At 33.6% G+C, this 21699-nt stretch overlaps 1 protein-coding gene across 1 annotated transcript in view; it reads right to left on the bottom strand.

The window, feature by feature from the left end:
- Positions 1–21699, bottom strand: part of LOC107451071 (uncharacterized) — a gene marked incomplete in the record, with an annotated part of 50143 nt that overhangs the window by 11748 nt on the left and 16696 nt on the right. The window contains 14 exon segments of the mRNA XM_071181387.1: positions 5–178; positions 464–628; positions 2308–2380; positions 3804–3983; positions 5227–5307; positions 6288–6427; positions 6747–6885; positions 7490–7615; positions 9158–9370; positions 11960–12220; positions 13168–13362; positions 15857–15946; positions 16541–16732; positions 20227–20399. Of these exon segments, the coding sequence (XP_071037488.1) occupies positions 5–178; positions 464–628; positions 2308–2380; positions 3804–3983; positions 5227–5307; positions 6288–6427; positions 6747–6885; positions 7490–7615; positions 9158–9370; positions 11960–12220; positions 13168–13362; positions 15857–15946; positions 16541–16732; positions 20227–20399 (2202 nt within the window).

The following is a 21699-nucleotide window of genomic DNA, read 5'->3' on the forward strand; positions in this document are numbered from 1 at the left end:
TTACCAAGTTCAAGTGTTATGTAATTGGCGACATCTATTCTGTCTATTTGCTCCAAGCAACTGACCAACAAATCGACGCAATATCTCGTTCTGCCATTGCTGTTTATCCAATGTTCTAAGAGGCTGACAGGTGGGATGGCTTCTTCTCCAAATCTTTTGATCTCTCGCTCATTGTAACCTGTGAAGAAATAATTTTTTAAGACTATACTTTTTAATTACCATAAGTAATTTAAATTTTTACCATAAGTAATGTTAAAATTCTAATATTTTTGGAGATGTAATTTTACCTTAGTCATTCATTTACATACTAATAAAATTATAATTACTATATATTTTACATCCTATCCCCTTTTTTTTACGAATTTTAAGGAGGGATAAGAGGTAAGTGGGGGAGACGAGAGAGGAGGATCACTGTTTATTTTTTTAGAAATTTGAAGACACTTATTCTAGAATGTATACTAACTCAATCTCCTGGCTAAGGCAATCCAGTCATGTCCAGTGTTGGCACATGTAAGCATCTTCCCAACCTGCGTCAACCATGACGAATCCTCCTTCAGTGGGTCATTCCACAGATCTGGATTAGATATGCAGTCCAATTGGATACTTTCTGAACACTTTGAATATTCATCTGAAACAAGAATATTTTTTTTTTATAGTTGTTCTTTTTTCCATTAGCATCGAATGTGCGTATTCCTCATTTTCTGCAGACCGATTAATTACTTTATTTTATAACCGTCGTAGAACAGCCACCCAATTTTGGATGTATGACTATTAATATTCAACTCCGTAACCTTGTCATTTTAAACATAATCCAGAAGACAAGGGAACTCCTGGATCGAGTATTGGAAGATATTATGCCTTATAGGAAGATTTTTTTGATGGAACTAATCCGTATTAGCGTTACATGGAGAGGCTAAACCACGAAAATCTCCCACGGTTAACTTGACGGTAAGGGGACTAACCCATGATCCGTCTATCACTGAGGATATTTTTTACATCAGCTCTCTGGTCGGTGCTAGCCGGATGAGGAATTCGTATCGACCAGCGATTGCTGGGATTCGAGCACTGTTCTCATTGGAACGCGAACGCTCTATCCCCTGAGCCACCACAGTTCCTGATTGATTATTGCATAATTTTATAAAGAATATACCTACACACAATTTGTACAATACACGCGGATGGCCTTCTGGATTGGGTTCAAAATTACAAGGCTACGGAGTCTAATATTATTAGTCGTAACCCCCCTCCCCAAAAAAAAAGAAAAATTGGGTCGGCTGTTCAACGATGGTTATAAAATAAATAAAATAAAATACACGCATGAAAATCCGTTATTAAAGTTAATTAAACAATCTAATAAATTGCCATTTTTTATGTTTTGTGGTCTTGTGACCGGCAAATCGCCTAAATTAATAACAAAGATTACTACAGTAGGGAACCGATTATCCGGAAAGATCGGGACCATCGCTATTCCGGAAAACTGATTTTTTCGGTTTTCTGAATCGCTAAACAAAAAGCCGTTTTTTTATCGTTAAACCCAACTAAAAAAAATTTTTTTTTTTTTTGAAAATGATCTTAAAAAGAAGAAAAAACGATAGAGTAATGCACTAATGATTATTTCCAAAATGGTAAACATTTTTCAAAAAAGAACGAAAAATCCTAAAATCTTATGAGGAAAAAAAATTTTTTTTTTTATGGCGAGAAAATTTATCGAATTTCGTTTCGGTTTTTTGGTTTTCCGGTTTTCTGATTTCCGGATAACGGGTTCTGTACTGTACTATGTAATACATATATTACCGTGAATGACCGAAACGAAGAAAATGTGAACTTCCACCGGTGAATGTCGACAATCACATAGTCCCTTCGGTGAATGTACGAAATATTTGTTATATCCGATTTGATATTAATTCATTCGTCGATGTTAGTATATTTATTCGATATTTTAATTATCTGCTGAGGATAGATTAGGAGAAACATTAGTGATCGGAGTACCTAGCAGTGACACTGAACCTTAAAAAAAACATCAGTGCACTGGGCAAATGTATACCGGGCAGTGGCACTTAACTAGACCTAGTATATATTTCGGACATTCACCAAAGCGACTATGTGACTGTCAACATTCTCCGGTGGAAGTCAAACAACCACCCATTTGGGTCTTTCACAGATATGACATAGATAATAGCATATTGCACATATGTATAAACAAAACTAAATTTGAATCTGGAATACGAATACAAAAAAGTGAAAAAGAAACGCAGATACGATACTCAATTTCCAATAATTAAAAAAATAGAGACACATCAAACAAACCTTTTATGGAGGCACTGAAGAAATATTTCTGGATAAAATCTGTTCTTATCAAACGGAAATCGCATTCTATTACCTTAAATGTAAAAAGAAATACAATAATAAATTGTTACAAGATTAGGTGAATTGTAACATTCGATACAAGTTTTAGACGAGTTAAGTTTATTTAATAAATTTCAGGGAACACTCACGCACGCAGAAACATTTAGTTACACAGGATCGAACCACACAGGCTCCAAGTTTCACCCAGAAACAAACTTCAAATAACTAATAACATAGTCACTTAGAGTCTTAACCACTAAGGTTACCCGTTTCACTAAGAAACTACTCCGACAGACAATTCCAACTGACTCCTCATTTACATTGAGAAATCATTGCATTTCCTTCAGACGAGCGACATCTGGCGGGATAACATAGAGGCTGTTGTCTCGCTTATTACATATATATACTTTCACTTAGAATGAATCTAAATTAGTCCAGAAAGTTAGAGAGATTTATTAAGAGCCTTGAAATGTACAGGAAGCAAAGTAATTATTGTTTCGGCTTAAAACATGTGATCTTTTTATAGGACTAAATAATGGAACATTAAATGACAAATTAGAACATTCTAGAAACTTCCAGAAGATACAGAAATAATATATGAAAGCTTATATTATGTTTATAGAATTTTAAATTTTCTACGAGCCCTTAGGATCGAACTCTAACCTTTGATACGGAACAATTATATCATCTACTCAATATCTATTTCCTATACAACCTTCCACTGATTTCAATTAATTAATTAGGTTATAATTGAACATGGTTTTAAGTTAGAAATAATTAGCTTAAAATAATTTTTTATTTGGACTGTTAAACCACCGATTTCAGCGAAAAATAAATGATGATTCGCTGCACAATCATTTCTTCAACTATTTCAGCGATAAATAAACAGTCAACCAAACTCAAACAATGAACTCGTTTTCAGTCACTTCACTTGATCATCTGCTATTATACTTTTCGTTGTCCAGCTAATTGAATATATTTTAAATTTAAAAGCTGCTGTGTTTAGTAGCGAAATGTCTCCAAAAGGACAAACTATTCACTCAAAAGAGAGAAATAGCATCAAATTTATGACATATTAAATGTAAGAAAAATGGACATAAAGATTGCGAAATAAATATTTTTGTCATACGATCGCCAAATAGCAACCTTGTTCAGGATTGTTCACATCCTTCTCCCAAAAATAGCGAAATAGTATCGTCGGATAGCACGTGATGAAGGTGGAGCCAAGTGCCAACTCCTGGTGAACGGACTATACCAAGTCATTGCATAGAATGCCTGTACTTTTTTCATGCGTCATTCTATGCATAGAATACGTAAGTAATGCATTTAGTACTAATCATTTCATAGTTAAAGGATAGTCACGCTTTAAAATATGTTGATTATGCGTGAAAAATGAACACATTTTTGGCATTCTATAGAATGATCAGATTTCACACATATACGATAAAATGACTTACTTTCTTGGCGAGGCATTCGTTGAGCGTGAGTAGATGCATGCAGTGGAAATGAGTGCATTTCACTATATCGTGCCGTTGGCATGTTTTGGCACACGGACACGGAATGTTGATGGAATAAGAGAGTCTCTTGTAACAGACATCTCTCAGGTACTCTGTCTCCCTTTCCAATAAGTGACGAACCTTTCAACATAGCACATTATGCATATATATAAATAAATACAAAAAACACGAAAGAAATAAAGTAAAACAATAAGTTTTATTTATAGCGCGTAAGCTACAAGTATATAGAATTCATAAAATAAGTTCAAAATGTAAAAAAAACAAGAGAAAAAATACAAAACAATGAAAGAAGGGGAAAAAAATAATAATAAAAATAACAAGAAACCGGAAGAAAAAAAATCCGAAAAAAAAGGGACAAACATTTTAAAAAAATCCGAAAATAAAAGATATAATCTTTTCATCAGCTCACACGATTATATCCACAAAAAAAATATATTTTGATATATTTGAGATTATAGATATATTTGAGATATATTTTGCTTTGGCTATATTGATACAATTCTAGAAAGCACTCCTTTTGTGGCTATAATCGTGGAGCTGATGAAAAGATTATATCTTTTATTTTCCGGATTTTTTGAAAATTTTCGTCCCTTTTTTCATATTTTTTTCCCTTTCGGTTTCTTGTTATTTTTATTCCCCCCCCCCTTCTTCCATTGTTCTGTAATTTTTCCCTTGTTTCCTTGTTTATATATATATATACATATAAAGGTTCGTAAAGAAGTTTTTAAACTAGCAGGTGAATCAGTAAATAAAGCACTATATTCATTCCTTCGTTTGTCACTACTTTTTTATTCTACAATTTTTCGTCATTGCGGCTTGTCATAGTTTCACATTAAATGTATTCATATAATTAAATGAATGCTGAAAAAATAAATCTAAATATAAGCTTTTCCTTTCGTTAAAAAATCATGTATAACTATTGATTTTAAAAGTATAGTTTCTATTGATCCTTTACTTATTAAAAAAAAAAAGGATCTAAGATCGTGTTTGTCAAATTTTAATCAAAAGCAAGATTGGCGGTCGTCCTCAAATGATGTCACGCTTGAAGGAGAAGAAGGGGGTCACGAAATTGTGGCAAGGGAGAGGGTAGTAAGGTGTGACAGCACATATTTTAGTTTATCATTTAAAATCCTCAGAATAAGAAAAAAAAAATACTCATATGATCATAATGCTCACGAAAGTCGCTTAAAAATATAATTTGAAATAAGGTATGTCACGTAATGTCCTATTTCTGAACTGCAAACAAATTTTAATGTAATATGGGGTAACAAAAGGGAGGGATATAAATATTGAGGGAAAAAAGTGTGACATCATTTATGGATGACCCCCTAAACATTTTAAAAATTGAAAGAATAAGGATCACCTTTGAGCATATGTGCGGCGAGGGATAGGAATGCTTCATTTCATCGTCTGTTTTTAAACAATTTCTTTGACAAATGGCAACCTTCAAAAGATTTCAACCCTTTTAGTATACCTTATTATTTGCATATAAAACAAGTAATATTAAAAATAAATTTTTTTTTAAAGATGAACGATTATTTTATGAACGATTGAACATTTGAACGCGACATATAAATATATGTATGGAGAGTGCGAACTAATAGTAGGAAATGTGTGGTGAACCACCTTCTCACCAGATGGCGATGAACTTTGCTCGCCAGGTGGCAGTACGAAACTTTCCCCTCAAGAAAATGACTTTTCTATAAGATGGCAACATCTCTGAGTTAAAACCTTAGTTTCAAGAAATGGCAACAGGTCAATTGTCAAACATTCATTCCATCTTGCTGACTGATGAACTTACACCATTTTTAAAATGCTGCTGTCGCTAATCCTGTCCGTCTTTCTACTTGTAACTTAATATAATTTCTTTTATGTTTTATTATTATTAAACTTTGTTGATAGTTAATTTTTATTGAATTAATTTATTTAATATATTTAACCTAATCACCACAGATGGAATAAAAATGAAAGTAATGAAAAGTTTAATCTGTAACAAGGTGTTTAAACAATGGAATTTTATAATTTTGAATTTATCCGACACAGCGAATATAAAATAATTAAGTGTGAGCAATACACTATTTTTTTTTTGTCCAAATAGAGCTGTAAGTTAGAAATGATCACTGATATTATTTTTAAAATATGTGAAAACTGAATCCCTTCCAGTGAAATTTAAAACAATGACTGACGCTTAACCCATCATAAAATTCCATTTCGTTTTTCGCTCATCCCTATTTAATGAATGAATTAATATTTAAAAAAAATGCATTAACACCAGGTGTCATCCACTACAAGTTTAAACAAAAATTTATTTGAAATTGAGTGGATGAATAAAAAGTATTTTATTTAACTATTGAAAATTTGAACAAGATGTAGGGAGAGGGTGAACTAATAGTAGAGGAATTGAATAAAATGAGAGTTAATTACTTGTATTCTGTGTCCGTATATTTTTTGTAATTTAATACTGTGATTGTAATCAACTGGAACTTCTAAATTCTTTCTTCTCTTCCATTCATGTCGAGAGGACCAACGGAACAATCGAACTAAAAGCTTCGTGAAAAATCCAACTGGAAAATCAAGTTAAATTGTTACTTCGTTTCTCAACGTTATAAAAGACAATATGATTCAACCAAAGAAATGGTTTTTCAGGTTCATTTAACACATTTTTCCCCATTTTATTTTTTTAAAGTTTTTCTTTACTGATTTAGATAATTATGCACAAATTAGGGGGACCACAATGTGGCACAATATGCAAGTATGTATGGGAAAAATAATAGATTAGCCCACCTCATGGGGAGCCACCTTTTTAATTATTAAAAACAAAAATTTAATTATTACAAAAATGTAAAAATTATTTCAAATTATATAACAATATATTATTATTACCTGGAAGTAAACCATTGAAATCGAGAATCAGAGTCATGCAGTCGAAGCTGAAATTATCTCCTTGGATGACGTCATTCTGCGAAATCCATGGAATCGAGAATTTTAATGTGCTCGCTTCTTCTTGGATCTCTTCCGAATCCTACGCACAAAAAGTTTATTGTTTACTTAAATATGGAATCAAAAGTTTCACACCATTTTTGCAATGCAATGTGAAATGCAATTATATTTGCTTAGTATATTACGTACTTAAGTAGCTGTGTTCTTCATGAAAGGCAGACATTTTTACGGTGTTTAAAAAACAAGTTTCCAATTGAATTTAATCGTTTTTGTGAGAACCGGAATTCGAATTCTGCCGACCGAAGAATCCTCGTGCATTTAAATGGTGACTGGTGCAGGTTAAATCTGTCTCTCGGGGTCATGAAATTCCCATAACAACTAAATCCCTCTGGGGACACCGATTTGGAGTTGGGTCGCTCTCTGGTTCGAGTCCAAATTACGATTTGTGGATGAATGAAGGAATGTATGAACTTGTCTTTCTTGTAAAACGGGCTGAGACTTGCGTGAGTGCAGCTGAAATCGTATTCTTGGCCGTAGGTGGCGCCACTGAAAGGCAAAAAACCGCATCCTCCGCCTTAAATTTGCTTGTTTTCTCAAGTAGGCATCATGATGGCGTGGCAAGTAGGCAATAGAAACAACAACAACAGATCAATTTAAAAATTGATATAGGGGCAGTGGAAACTCACCTCGTCCAATAGAGAGTATAAAATATCCATGCTATCCAGAATGTCCAGTAGAATGGCCCCATGGTGAAAGAATGAGCAATTGGCATTGAAGCTCTTGGTCATCAGGATACCCTCATCAGGGTTTTCCTGTTACAAGAAAATTATTTTAATTTAATAATATAGAAACTATCTTTATAATAATGGTTTATAAAATTTTTTTTTAACTGACTTGATCCGCTCTTTATAAAATTGTGCGAGGTCCTGTTCGCTATGCGTGACTATATTTATTGAGAAACACCGTTGAAATCATAGAATAAACGAACGAACGAATAATTCATAGGGACTGAAAATATTATTCTCTAAATCGAGGAGAATTAGTAATATCGAGGGCAAAATAAAAAAAAAATTGACCAACCTTATGGAATATTCGAACATCCTTAGTAAGCAAATGCACAAAATAAATAGAAATCTTAAAATTTTTTATTTCGGAACTTAAAAAAACAGCAAATGATTACGCGATGATTAATTTGCAATTTTAAAGCGGAAAAGTTTGCTTATTTCCTTGATTTCTTACTTTAAAAAGTTCTTTTTCGTCGGCATGAAGACAGGAAATTGCTACATTAAGTAGGTTTTTACTGTTTTCTAAGCATCAGAAAAGGTTTCACTGGAGATTCATTACTTTAAAAAGTTTTTTTTCGGCTGCATGAAGACAGGAAATTGCTACATTAAGTAGGATTTTACTGTTTCCTAAGCATCAGAAAAGGTTTCACTGGAGATTCATTATCATCGACTTCTCTGTCAGAGTAGCCATTCATTGTTTCCTATAAATCTACTTCAATAACTTTATATATATATATATTNTATACATAGTGTACCCCCTAATTGACCTATAATTATTTCCCACTGAGTTGAAAAGAAGTTTATCTTTTAAGATAAACTTTTTTTCAACTCCCTCTGAAAAATATTTTTTAACAAACCCTTATTAAGAAATTTTTTTAAAATAAAAAGCTTTTTACGTTCGTTATTTTCGATCTATGCACATTATTTATCAGATCTTTAATTTAAATAAAATTCCCACTGATCAATGATTTTATATTTGAACTTTTTTTTTACCAATTTTTTTAATAAAAGAAACCCTTACGGATTTACATCTTTATTTCAATATTAAAATTTTTGAGGTACTAGATTTTCTTATGTACTTTTTCCATTATGGATCCTCAGGACACAGTCTGCACTGAATACAAAAAGGCTCCAGGCTGTGTCAGCAGACAGTGGGTCCTCAGGATGAAGTGCTGTTTTTTGCTAACATACATATCTTTAAAATTTCGTTTTGCTTATTTTTTGGTTTCTAGCATTTTATTTTATTGTTTACAGAAGACAAATTTGGTTTTATCTGCTTTTAGAGATTTTTCATTTTGACGTATTTTAAAAATTTATCTTAAACTTTTTATCTTAAGATTTGTTTAAATCAATTTCATACTTTGATTGAACACTTACGTAAGTAAGAACTATTACTGGAAACTTTTAAGCAGAGTATATAATACCTTTTAAGCAAATTATTTTAAAAATCCCTAACTATTAAAACATCATATGAAATAAAAAAAAAATATCAAAATAATTTGTTAAAAATTCAAAAAGAATAGTTTGACTTTTGAAAAGCAAAAAGAATTCTTTATTTTAATTCTTTACCTTGATTAATTTGGGAGCATCCTCGTTGAGGAGCTTATAAATGTGGTCTATGAACCATTGAGGCTTTAGAATGACGACGGTGCAATTGTTGTCGTTCTTCTGAAATCTCTCTGAGGGCATGTGCCATACTTTTCCCCGGTGGTGGTAGAAGTGGATGAGGGAGACGAATTCTTCTTCACACTCTATACCCTCAAGTCTTGCCACCTCTGAAAGCTGCAAAAAAAACATTTATGTATTATTTTTTTACATAAATGTTACAGTGAATGTCCGAATGTCGACTTTCACAGGTGAATGTAATCCAGTTTGATATTCATTAATTCGTTGATGTTAGTATATTTATTCGATGTTTTAATATCTGCTGAGAATAGATAAGGTGAAACATTATTTTGCTTCAAAATCACATTTTATTCTTTTTATAAAACATTTTTCTTTAGTCTCTAAAACAATTTTAATTCCCTTTGAACGGAGATTTAAAGTTTTAGCGTTCTTATAGTCTTCAACTGGATGAAGGATCTACACGAACGTCCTGTGTATTAAAAAAGGAATAGTTTCATTAAAAAAAAAAAACTGTCTCCAACTGACACCACATAAAAGAGAAGAAGCCTTCGTACGGGAAAGCGCAAACTAGACAACCCAAGGTTGTGACATCCTATCCTGGTGTAATATATTAAGAGANTCTATCTGAGACAGGGGGGGCGAATGGGGGTCTATCCGAATCGGAAGGGTCGATTGTGGGTCGGAAAAAAAACAGTTCTCAATACGCAAATCACACATACCTAATTAAGTATGAGAAGTTTTTTTAAATAATTGACTCAATATCAGTTTCTTTATAAAACATAAATTAATAAACGTATATTTATTGGGGTGTAACAAGTATTTACGTAGCACCGCGCAGTGGCACGAACTCAGCGCAGTTTATAAGTCATATGCATATGTGCGCTTGTCCAAATGTCACGTGTGACGAGCATTGACGTTACAAATGCAAATATCATACGCAGTTTCAGCTATCTTTGCAAACTGTGTTGAATATTTGCAGTGTCATTATTAAAACTTTTATAGTTTTGGATAATTAGTTATTGTTTCGATAAAACCATTCGTTTGGTTTAGATATCAATTTTAATTATCAATGCACAAAAAAAGGTAAGCATTATTAATATGGATTAGTACAGACCGCGACAAAACTATAGCACACTTTGTATTTTTTTACGAAAATTACAAAATTGACCAATTTTGACGAAAATTAAAATTGACCAATTTTGAACCCAATATAGCGAACCTTTCAAGAAAACACCAGGCACACCCATCTCATTGATCAAGAAGCAGTAAATCTTTAGTTACTTTACTTATAATATCTACTTATGCATAATTACTTATTATTTAATAATAAGGTATTTAAATTTCAATATTAATATATTTTTCATAAAACTATTGTTACACAATGTACTATTACTTTAATAAATGTTTAAAATCATAAAATAAATGTACAAACACAGTATCTGATATAGTTTTATTTTAATTAACAGAAAGTTACTTTTGCAGGGGTCGATGGAGATTTCGAAAAATTACATAGGGGTCGATGATCTAAAACGTTTGGCGACCCCTGATCTACACGAACGTCCTGTGTATTAAAAAAGGAATAGTTTCATTAAAAAAAAAACAGCACTGTCTCCAACTGACACCACATAAAAGAGAAGAAGCCTTCGTACGGGAAAGCGCAAACTAGACAACCCAAGGTTGTGACATCCTATCCTGGTGTAATATATTAAGAGAAATTTGCAGACTGGGTCGATTATCTCTGGAATTACTAGACCTATTTTAATGAAATTTGATGTGTACAATACATTGATGCAACACAAAACAAATAACCATTCAACAATTGTAATACACGCACATGATCGTACGTTGGAGTCGGAAGGTATGAAACAGCGGTTGCAGAATAAACAAAATAAAATGAGTTAATAGGGTCCCCTCTTACAGATGCACAGGCCTTGCAGCGTGATTTCATACTTGAAATAAGGCAGTTAATCATTTCATGTAAGCAATTGGCCTGAATCAGGCCCGTAGCCAGGGGTGGGATTCAAACTTTTTAGTCTTTCTTTGAGCTTCTCAGTAAAAAGAAAAACAAAAACTGTCGAATCAAACCTTTTATTAACTAACTTTATTAAGCATAATTTCGGGATATTCCGGTTTGTCCTAAAAAAGTGATCGAAAAATTTTCTTCAAATCCCCGTCGCATGTCCTTGTAAACTTTGTTTGCAAATTGATTATAATTATTATGTAATATTAATTGAAAAATAATTATTATGTAATATTTCTTAATTACTAGTTTAACTTTTGCAAACAACAGAATAAACAATATTTGTTACAATGTTTTCCCCCTACTTTGCATGTCTGAAACTGTCCTTGCTTCTTACCATATCCCCCCCCCGAAAAAATATCCTGGCTACGGCCTTCGCCTGAATTGTCTTGTGGCAATTTCATACCTTCCGACTCCAACGAGTGTTGCGCACGATCATGCGTGAGTATTACAATTGTTGAATTGTTATTTGTTTTGTATTGTATCAATGTATTGTACACATCAAATTTTATTAAAATCGGTCCTGTAGTTCTAGAGATAATCGACCCAGTCTGTAAATTCTACACCGGCCTTTCACTGAACAGTTTAGGAGTCGGAAGGTTATGGCATATTTCTTATTTTACCTCCACAGAGCAGTTTATACTCGTTACAACGGACTATTCAATCCGTCCGTGCGAAGGCCTTCTCTCTCTTCTAGGAGGTGTCCACAACAACAAAAGAGGTACCTTGCACATATCAGCGAAGTAGACCTCTCGTTCGACCAGTCTGTCCACTGCCTGTTCGAAGAGCATCCACTTGAGTGGGATTTCAGTACCGAAGTAAGGCAGCAGACGAGCCATCTCCAAGATTTTCTCACGGAGTTCACCAATCATGCTGTCCACAGCCAACGTTTCAGGAGAACCAACGTAGTAAAATGTCGGACACACTAAGTGGTAGAACACTTTATCTTGTATACTCTCTTTGATCTTGTTAAACTGATGCTCAACCTATGTTGGAAAAAAAAAATTCTTTATTTTTACATATTTCCTTGAAGGGATTGTATACTGTCAGGAGAAACTTTTCATCGCAAATCTTGTTTTACCTCAACTCGAATTTTGAAATATAGATGTCCTTGTCATAGACCAAACATTAAAAATTTAATTGCGAATATTTTTTTACGCTTATAATAAACGAATGTACTTTAAACATTTTTTAAAAAAAATAATTTTATCTAAAATTTAATTATTTGCAATTTTTTTAAACTAAAAGCATTATATCGCTTTTATTTGAACAGAAAAAAAAAGCATAATTTTTTACTTAATTTTTAATAGTTTCCCGTTTTTAGAACTAAAAACTTCATATGGGGAACACTGCTACAGATAAGACATGCAACTTAACCGAATAAAGTCTCCCATAACATATGTATTGTACATTATTTTATCATTGGCACGTACTGAAAAAATTCAATATGAATGTGGTTGGTATTTTATTTACGTCGCACTGTATAGGCGACGGTCTGGGAAACATCGCTGAGGATGATCGGAAGACATGAAATATTGCAATTTTGATTCTCTGCAGAGGGGATAGCTCCCCTGCTTTGGTAGCCCGATGATCTGTGTGTGAAGTCGAGCAGTTTACGGTAGAACAGCCTAACGAGGACTCATACCACACACCCTCGATCTACGCAGACTGATCCGAGTGGTGACCCACCTGCTTACTGTCAGGAGCTAGTGATGCTTGACTTCGGTGTTCTACTGGGAAACGTGTCTTTACAATCAGTCCATTGCGGGACCTATCTGTTATTATTTATTGCGCTAAGAACGGACTTACAATGTAGTTGTCACAATTAAAGTTCCAGGATTTGTAAAAATAGTTAGGATTTCAAAAAAAGAAAACTATTTGAATACATAAACTTTGATTCCTAGAGGAAAGTTTTGAAGAGAAAGAGACGAACCGCTGAATCAAAAGTGGTTGAATCTTCTTGGACACCCACAATGAGGACGGGTGGAAAAAGAGTGCAGACGATGTCATTCACGTCCTGCTGATTCTTGTGACGCTGATCATCCTTCGGATAAGCGATGGAGACGTAGATCATTTCCAACCATATGTGTAACAGGGATAAGTAAGAGACCGCTTCAGAAAACTCGAACTGAAAAAGAAAAGATTTTGAATATATAATCATTTCTAAAATTTAGCAGACAGTTCTCACTGCATGCAAATCACGAACATCCTGTCGAAAGAGTTATGCATTTCACCAATCAGGTTCTCATTCTCCCTCGACAGTGATCAGATATGCGTGAATTATATCGCATGCAGTGAGAATGGCTGTTTTTCGACGACTCTGTCATCAAATATAAAAAATATCAACAAAAAAGTTGCGATCGCCTTGTTACTGTCACTGGTTGTTCATTGGTCAAATACTTTTTTGTTCTGGATTGACTTCGTTAAACGCCACAACATTTCAAATCATGGGTTGCATAAACTGTCTCGATGGATATTTGTCGTCCGATTGATTTTCAAATCTCGCCTACACCGACCACAGTGATGACGTAAAATATCCTCAGTGGTAGACGATTCATGGGTTAGAGTCCCCTTGCCATCAGGTTAACAGTGGGAGGTTTTCACGCTTTTCCTCTGTAAGTAACGCAAATGGGTATAATATAGCCTACGTCACAGGTTGTGTTGTTCCTACTAAATTTAACCCATGAACGGCATTTTCTGCGAGCCTAAGTTCAAGCCACAAATAAACAAACGAAGTGTTCGATCGTCTAAATAGCTGCACGCCAGATTTTATTGCATTATAAAGAAAAGTTATTGAAACTAATACAACTAAATAAACAACACCAACTAAAACAAATTACAACAACTACTAATAACAATAACTAAATAAACAACAGCTAAATTCCATTCGTTTAGCATTGCGTCATATGTTGTTCCTACTAAATCGAAGTAGTTGTGTTTTTTTCATATTATACCCAAATGTGACTTAGTTCCTTTAAAAAGTCCTCCACAAAGGTAAATTTCTCTCAATACCTGATCCAGGAGTTCCTTTATCTTCTGGATTGGGTTCAAAAATTACAAGGCCACGGAGTTGAACATTGGTAGTAATAAAACCAAAAATTGGGTCGGCTGTTCAACGACGGTTATAAAGTAAAATAAAGGCGATAGGTAAAATATTATATTTCTTGAAACAAATATGTTACGACTAATACAAATATTATGCTTAGCCAAAATAAATGCTAATTAAAAATTATTTTACAACCAATATATAATTTTATCTCGAAATTACCCTAGCTACAATTTTACTCTGGTCCCTGTTGGTCTCAAAATTGGCTCGTCCTATATGAACATGAACCGAAGGACGAATATATAGGGATGTATAGTTTTTTTGATATGGGACCTCTATTTGGAGCTAATATCGGCCTTTCTAGAACAAATATAATTTATTTTGGCTGAATAATGGATATAAAATATTGGATGAATCTGACAATTCTATACAAGGCCGGTGTTGATTGTAAAGTGACTGTAAAATATCGGATGAATCTGACAATTCTATACAAGGCAGGTGTTGATTGTAAAGGGACTGTAAAATATTGGATGAATCTGACAATTCTATACAGGGCCGGTGTTGATTGTAAAGTGACTAAAATATCGGATGAATCTGACAATTCTATACAGGGTAGGTATTGATTGTAAAGTGACTGTAAAATATTGGATGAATCTGACAATTCTATGCAACTCCGGTGTTGATTGTAAAGTGACTGTAAAATATCGGGAGAATCGAACAATTTTGTATAGGGCCAATATCGGAAAAATAATAACCCTTTGAAACCTTATTGAGCCAAGATTCGTGAATATTGGTCCAATAACGACCAAATTCATTTTGCTGCTGGGAAATTATGCTGGACGCTTAAGACTAGCCAAAACATTCATCTAGTGTCTAACGCACGCATTGCTTATTCCTTGTAAGTAACAATAAACAACAAAACTCTCGCCTTTTTGGTGCTTTCGTAATTTTTGAATGGCCACAAATTAAATATTTAGTTAACTTTTTTTTACAGACAATGTTTCGCAAATAGACGTACTTCATCGAAACAACAAGAAATTGCTCTAGCGACGAGTTGCGTCTGAGATGAATTGTTTCCACGACGAATTGAGCTCACGATGAGTTGTACTCTCGATGAGTCGTCACTCCGACGAATGCAAAATAAAGGACTGACGAGGAATTGTCTGCTCCCAAGCGACGAACTATCGCCCCCACTCATTGTGTGTAATGAATTGTCCTTCCACTTAAAGTAAGAAAAATAAACGATATCAAAATTTGGTGAAACATTATCGATGTTAATCGGAACAAATATGAAATCAAAATTCAATTTGCTTGTCAAACCGCCTTTTGTTTAAAACCTCCTGGTTTTATCTACCTAATAAATTTGTTTCTCTATGATTTTTATCTTGCCATTGCTCAGATTGAAATCATAAATGATTTGTCATATTTTAAAAACATTTATTTTAATTCCGTAGTTGTTTACATTTTGACACTAAAATAGGATATTAAGAGTGACTGAACACCCTGAAAGTAAAGCTTTTTTAGAATACGTTTTTTTTAAAAAAAAAAAAAATGAAAATAAAATATTAAAACTTACTTCAAGATTTTCTCCAATGAAGATGGGTGAATCTAAATCTTGAGACAAATCAAAGACGAATATGTAAACAGTTTGTGGCGAGAGGAACATCTGAAAATGGAATAGAACATTTTACTTGTTTTAGGCAAACTTTCTGTGGCTCAAGGAACCTCCCAATGAGGTGACCCGGATTAATATCAGTGTATTTAGCTATTGAAATGAATGCAATACCACAACTAAATTGTAAAATTGGAATGCAATAATTAACAACTAAATATTGAATTGCAGACCTAACATATGCAAGCAATTCAGAATCTGATTAATATCAGTGCATTTAGCTATGGAAATGAAGAGAATAAAGTGATTATACGTAAATTTAGCTTTTTCTTTAGCATGTAACATGATAGAGTAATCCTGGATATTGTTTTGCTCCCTTCTTGCTTTCCATGCAGATTTCTTTTATGGTTAAGATTTATAAAACAAATAGTAGTAGACACTACTTTACAAGGTGTAATTATGTCGAGTATTTATGAATTAAAAACCTGTTTTGTGTTGTTTAAATCTTTCAAAAGGCGGTTTTCTATTGAACGAATTTTCCTTACAACGAAACTTATTGTCGGAATTTAGCGACTTCGTTAAATAGAGGTCCGACTGCATTTTGCTGCTAGGGATGTACGATCAAAGTTTAAAGGAAATACTACTAACTTGATGCAGTAGAAGATTTTTAGCGTATCCTCCGTAGTCCCAGATGTTGAATGTTATGTCGGTTGATTGTTGGACTTTCTTAGTTTCACTCACTGTTTTGGGATCTGATTCTTTCAATAGCTTCTCCACTAATTCCACAATTCTCGAGGGCAATTCTTCAGGAAGGATTTCATTCATGGATTCTTTAAATGTCTAAAATAAAGGGGAATTCATATTGAACATTATTAACTTTTTCTGAAAATTTTGAACTATGATTTATTTTTAAATGGTATTTCTTATTGAGACACGTTAAATAAATTATTTAAAAAAAATTAGTTGATAGGCAGGTAGGTGCTTTATTTATGTCGCCCTAGAACAGCCCAATGGGCTATTGGCGACGGTCTGGGAAACATACCTGAGGGTGATCCGAAGACTTGCCGTCGCAATTTTGATCCTCTGCAGAGGAGATGGCTTTGGTGGCCCGACCACATGCTCGCGAAGTCGAGTACTTTACTATAGAACAGTTTAACGAGGACAGATAACGCGCACCCTCGGTCACTACGCATGCTGGTCAAAGTGATCACACACCCGCCTACTGACCGCAGCCAGTGATGCTTGACTTCGGTGATCTGCTGTTAACCGTGTCTTAACGATCAGTCCACTGCCGGACGAACTTAGTTGAAGAACATTATTATTTAAATTTGAACGTATACTAAATAAGGTCTGTTTTATGAAGGCTGCTTTGTCAAGAAGAAAAAAACAGAAACCGAAATTAGAAATCCTTAAACTTGAAAAAAAAAAAGCTTCAAACTATAAATTTGCTATCTTGCTTTAAGGTTCAGAAAATCAGGCACACATTTAAAAAAAAATTAAGTAATCATTATTCTAACTAATCTAATTTAACTAAAAATCACCATTTTCGCAAAATATATACACTAACAATAAAAACAAAAAATTAAAGTTGTTTTTCAAATCTCATTTGTCAGGGAAATTTTTTTTAAAAAAAACTATAATTTTTAATACTAATTACTTATATTCGAAGAAAAGTTTGAATTTTAAACTGTATATATATTTTGCTTAAAAGAATAATTTGGGCATAGGGGAACACACAAATAACTTATATTTCAACAACAACAAAAAAAGAAAGAAAGATGGAGCTCAAACAATGCAGCATAGGAATAGCTTTCTAAATATTAAACTATTAAGCAGCACTTAATTCGCCATAAGGACAAAGAGATCTTCGCCTAAGGCCTATCCCCCCTTAAATGTTAGAATTATTTCTTGCTTTCCTTTATAAATTGTTAATAGAATTATGACAAAAATTGAAAGAAATAATGAAAATTGAGTTAACAAAAATTTAAAGAAATATAAGCTCAAATTTACTAAAATATGATAATGTGCTTATGTTATAAACAAAACATTTTGCAAATAAACATGAGTAAATTTAGTTTAAAGTTACAACCCAAAGAAATCATTTTTTTACATAATCACTTTTTACGCAATCAGTTTTTAAGTAATCAGTTTTATGCAATCATTTTTAATTATAATTTTTAAGTAATAATTTTTTTAAGTAATCATTTTTAAGTAATCATTTTTACGTAATCATTTTTACGTAATCATTTTTACGTAATCTTTTTGTAATCATATTTTACGTAATAGTTTTATCTAAGTAATCTTTTCTCCTAAGTAATCATTAATAATTTTTTCTACGCAATCATTTTATGTAATAATTCTTTCCATGCAATCATTTTGTAATCACGTGCCTACAGTACACGAATTTCCAGATTTGGCTCTGATCTCAAATGCTTTTTATTTTTTAAAAACCTTTCTTTCACGTTACATTTAGCGCCATTTTCATAAATACCATAAGTCTCGAGGGTGGGCAAAAATAAGCACTGAAAAAAAAAAGTTCCGGCAAAAAAAAAGCACCTCGTAAGTAACGATTTGAATTTAACAACTAATTCAATTCGGGCCGATTATGTAGACGGAAATTTTTGTCCCTCGTTATTATTGGAACTATAGTTGACATTTTTAAAACTTAATTTGAAATTTATGAAAAGGAAATTTCCTCACTACAGCAAGTTGCTTAAGACTCTCAAATAATTCTAAAATTGCTTTAAATTTTAATTATTATATTAATTGTGTTACGATATCCATAATTAAGAAAATGAAGAATTTGTGCGACTGTCTCTCTCCTGTAAATCCAGTTTTATCGTTCGTGTAGTTTTATTGTTCTGAAATTTGGACTGTAGGTGTAAGGACGTAATGCCAGCCCCTGATTCCTAAAATCGTTAAAATTTTTTAAATCGAGTTGTTTGAGAAATGGAATTTAACTAAACTGCAGACGATTTTGTTTTTTCAATTATTTAAACAATGAGATAACTCATATTTGCCATCATATATATATATATATATACCTGCAAGTGGCATATAGTGTGGGTATCATTGCATGTTGAAGCATGGCATTTGTTTACGTAAGCAACTGTTGTTTCCATTCTATTTAGAATAAACCAAGCCCATCAAGTATCAACTCTCTTAAGTGACATATTCTAAATTCTTTCACAAAGATTCTTTCTCAAAGATTTCAATTCTTTCACAATATATTTGCACAGATACTTTACACTAAGACAGGCAAGAAGCCATGTGACGCATGCGTCTTATAGCATAATGTGTCACACGGCCACTAATGTGACACATAAACAAATTAATTTTGCATCGAAGTTGACAGGTGCACAAAACAAAAATATATCACGGTTACAAAAGAATAAATAAACAAATAATAAATCTAAGTAAAAGACAAGAGAGAATTATTATATAGTAAAAGACAAGTAAACAAGAGGGAATTACATTTCAACATATTCGATGTGAGATACGGCGCTGTATATGATTGACTTCACTATAATTAACATTCTAACTCATGTGGAAAGGCTTAGTTCAAATTTGATACGCAATTTTGTTCATTGACGATCAGCTGGCGCTGACGTCATGGGTCACATGCGTGGGTATGCTTGATATTCTTCAACTCGAAGAGCAAATACCCAATTGGGTGTTTTTTCCGATGCTTTCTTTTTCAAATGCTTCTTTTTTTCATGTGCATTTTTCCCCTTGCTTTTTATTCCGGGTCTTTGTTCTATGTTTTTTCTTAAGGTTATCTTTTTCCCGTTATTCTTAGCGACAGAGCAATAAAAAAAGGACAGATTTATTCTGTCAACTATCAATGGACTCAATCAAAAAGATACGCTTATGAGACATTTTGAAAATAACTAAATATGTCTTTCAATTAAGTAAGTTGAGCCTCAGGGGATAGAGATAGGGAGTTCTCCTTCCAATAAGGTTAATCGGGTTCGAATCCCAGTGATGGCTGGTGCACACGAATTCCACATCCAGCTTGCACCGACTACAGTGCTGACGAGAAATAACCTCAGTGGTAGACGGATCATGGGTTAGAGTCCCTTTGCTGTCAGGCTATTCGTGGGAGGTTCTCGCGCTCTTCCTCTCCATGTAACGCAAATGTGGGTCAATTCCGTCAAATACACCAATGTAAATTTCTCCCAATACTTTATCCGGGATTTTCCCTTGTCTTCTAGACTGGGTTCAAAATTACAAGGCTACGGAGTTGAATATTAGAAGGCGTAAACCCAAAAATTGGATCTGCTGTTCAACGACGGTTATAAACTATGTCAGTTACATTCGATTGATGCTCTTACCTGTAGAACATCTTCGGTCTTCGGCTTTGAGGATCCGATTTTCGAGAGGCTCGATTGCAAACGAAACTTCTTGTTTGCTGTCTTTTTTCTCTCTTCTTTCTTCTTCTGCAAAACCATCTCTCTCACGATATTCACGGCTATTGCTTTGAAGTATTCTTCATCTCCATACAAAACTGGAAGAAAGAGTGAATTCAAATCTAAATCCATTTCTGGAAATGTTTTGTCAGGCACGACATTAGACCTGAGACAGTACATTCCAAAGAATTAATATAAAAATACAATAGCATGTTTGATATTCTATTTACTTAAAACATTTATATTCTTTATGTAGGTTACTGTGAATCACCAAAATGGGTAGTTGTTGACAATCGCTTTGGTAAATACCCAAAATGTATACTAGGTCCAGTTGTTAAGTGTCACTGTCCGGTATACATTAACCTGGCGTGACCTAAATCGACGTTTTTTTTATAAGGTCAAGTGCCACTTCCCAATATACATTTAACCGGTACACAGACACAGATATTTCTCCTAATCGATCCTCGGCGGCCGGGATAGCCTGGTCGGTAGGGCGCTGGGCCCATATCCAAGAGGTCGTGGGTTCGATCCTCGCCCCCGAAGACTCCCCGTGTAGTAAATGGTCACTGATACACGTTAAATCTGTCGAGTCTCAAAGTCCTCCATGTTCCCACAACAAATCAATACATCTGGGGGTACTGATCCAGGAGTTTCCTTGTCTTCTGGATTGGTTCAAAATTACAAGGCTACGGAGTTGAACGTAAGTAGTCGTAAACCCATGAATTTGGGTCGGCTGTTCAACGACGGTTATAAAATAAAATAAAATCTATACTCGGCAGATATTAAAATATAGAATTAAATATAATTATACCAACGAATAAATCAATATCAAATCGGATACAACACATATTTCGGACATAAACAACGGTGCGGACTGAATGATTCTATCCTCAGTGGCCTGGGATAACCTGGTTGGTAGGGCACTGGGTTCATGTCCAACAGGTCGTGAGTTCGATCCCGGCTTGCCGAAGACTCTCCGTCTAGTAAATGGTCACTGATGCACGTGAAATCTGCTGAGTTACAAAATCTTCAAAGTTCCCATAACGAATCATACCTCTGGGGGCACTGATCTAGGAATTTCCTTGTCGTCTGGATTGGGTTCAAAATGACAAGGCTACGGAGTTGAGCGTAAGTAGTCGTAAACCCAAAAATTGGGTCTGCTCTGCGACGACGGATATAAAGTAAAATTATTTCTATCCTCAGAATATATTAAAATATCGAATGAATATAATATTATCAACGAATAAATTAATATAAAATCAGACGTAACAGATGTTTTGGACATTTACCGAAGCGACTACATATGATTTTTGATATTCACCGGTGAAAATCGACATTCTTTTGATTTCGGTAATATATATATAACTTGATGATATAACTTATATATGTATGTATAGC

The sequence above is a fragment of the Parasteatoda tepidariorum genome, chromosome 1 (assembly GCF_043381705.1).
Source record: "Parasteatoda tepidariorum isolate YZ-2023 chromosome 1, CAS_Ptep_4.0, whole genome shotgun sequence".
Lineage (NCBI taxonomy): Eukaryota > Metazoa > Arthropoda > Arachnida > Araneae > Theridiidae > Parasteatoda > Parasteatoda tepidariorum.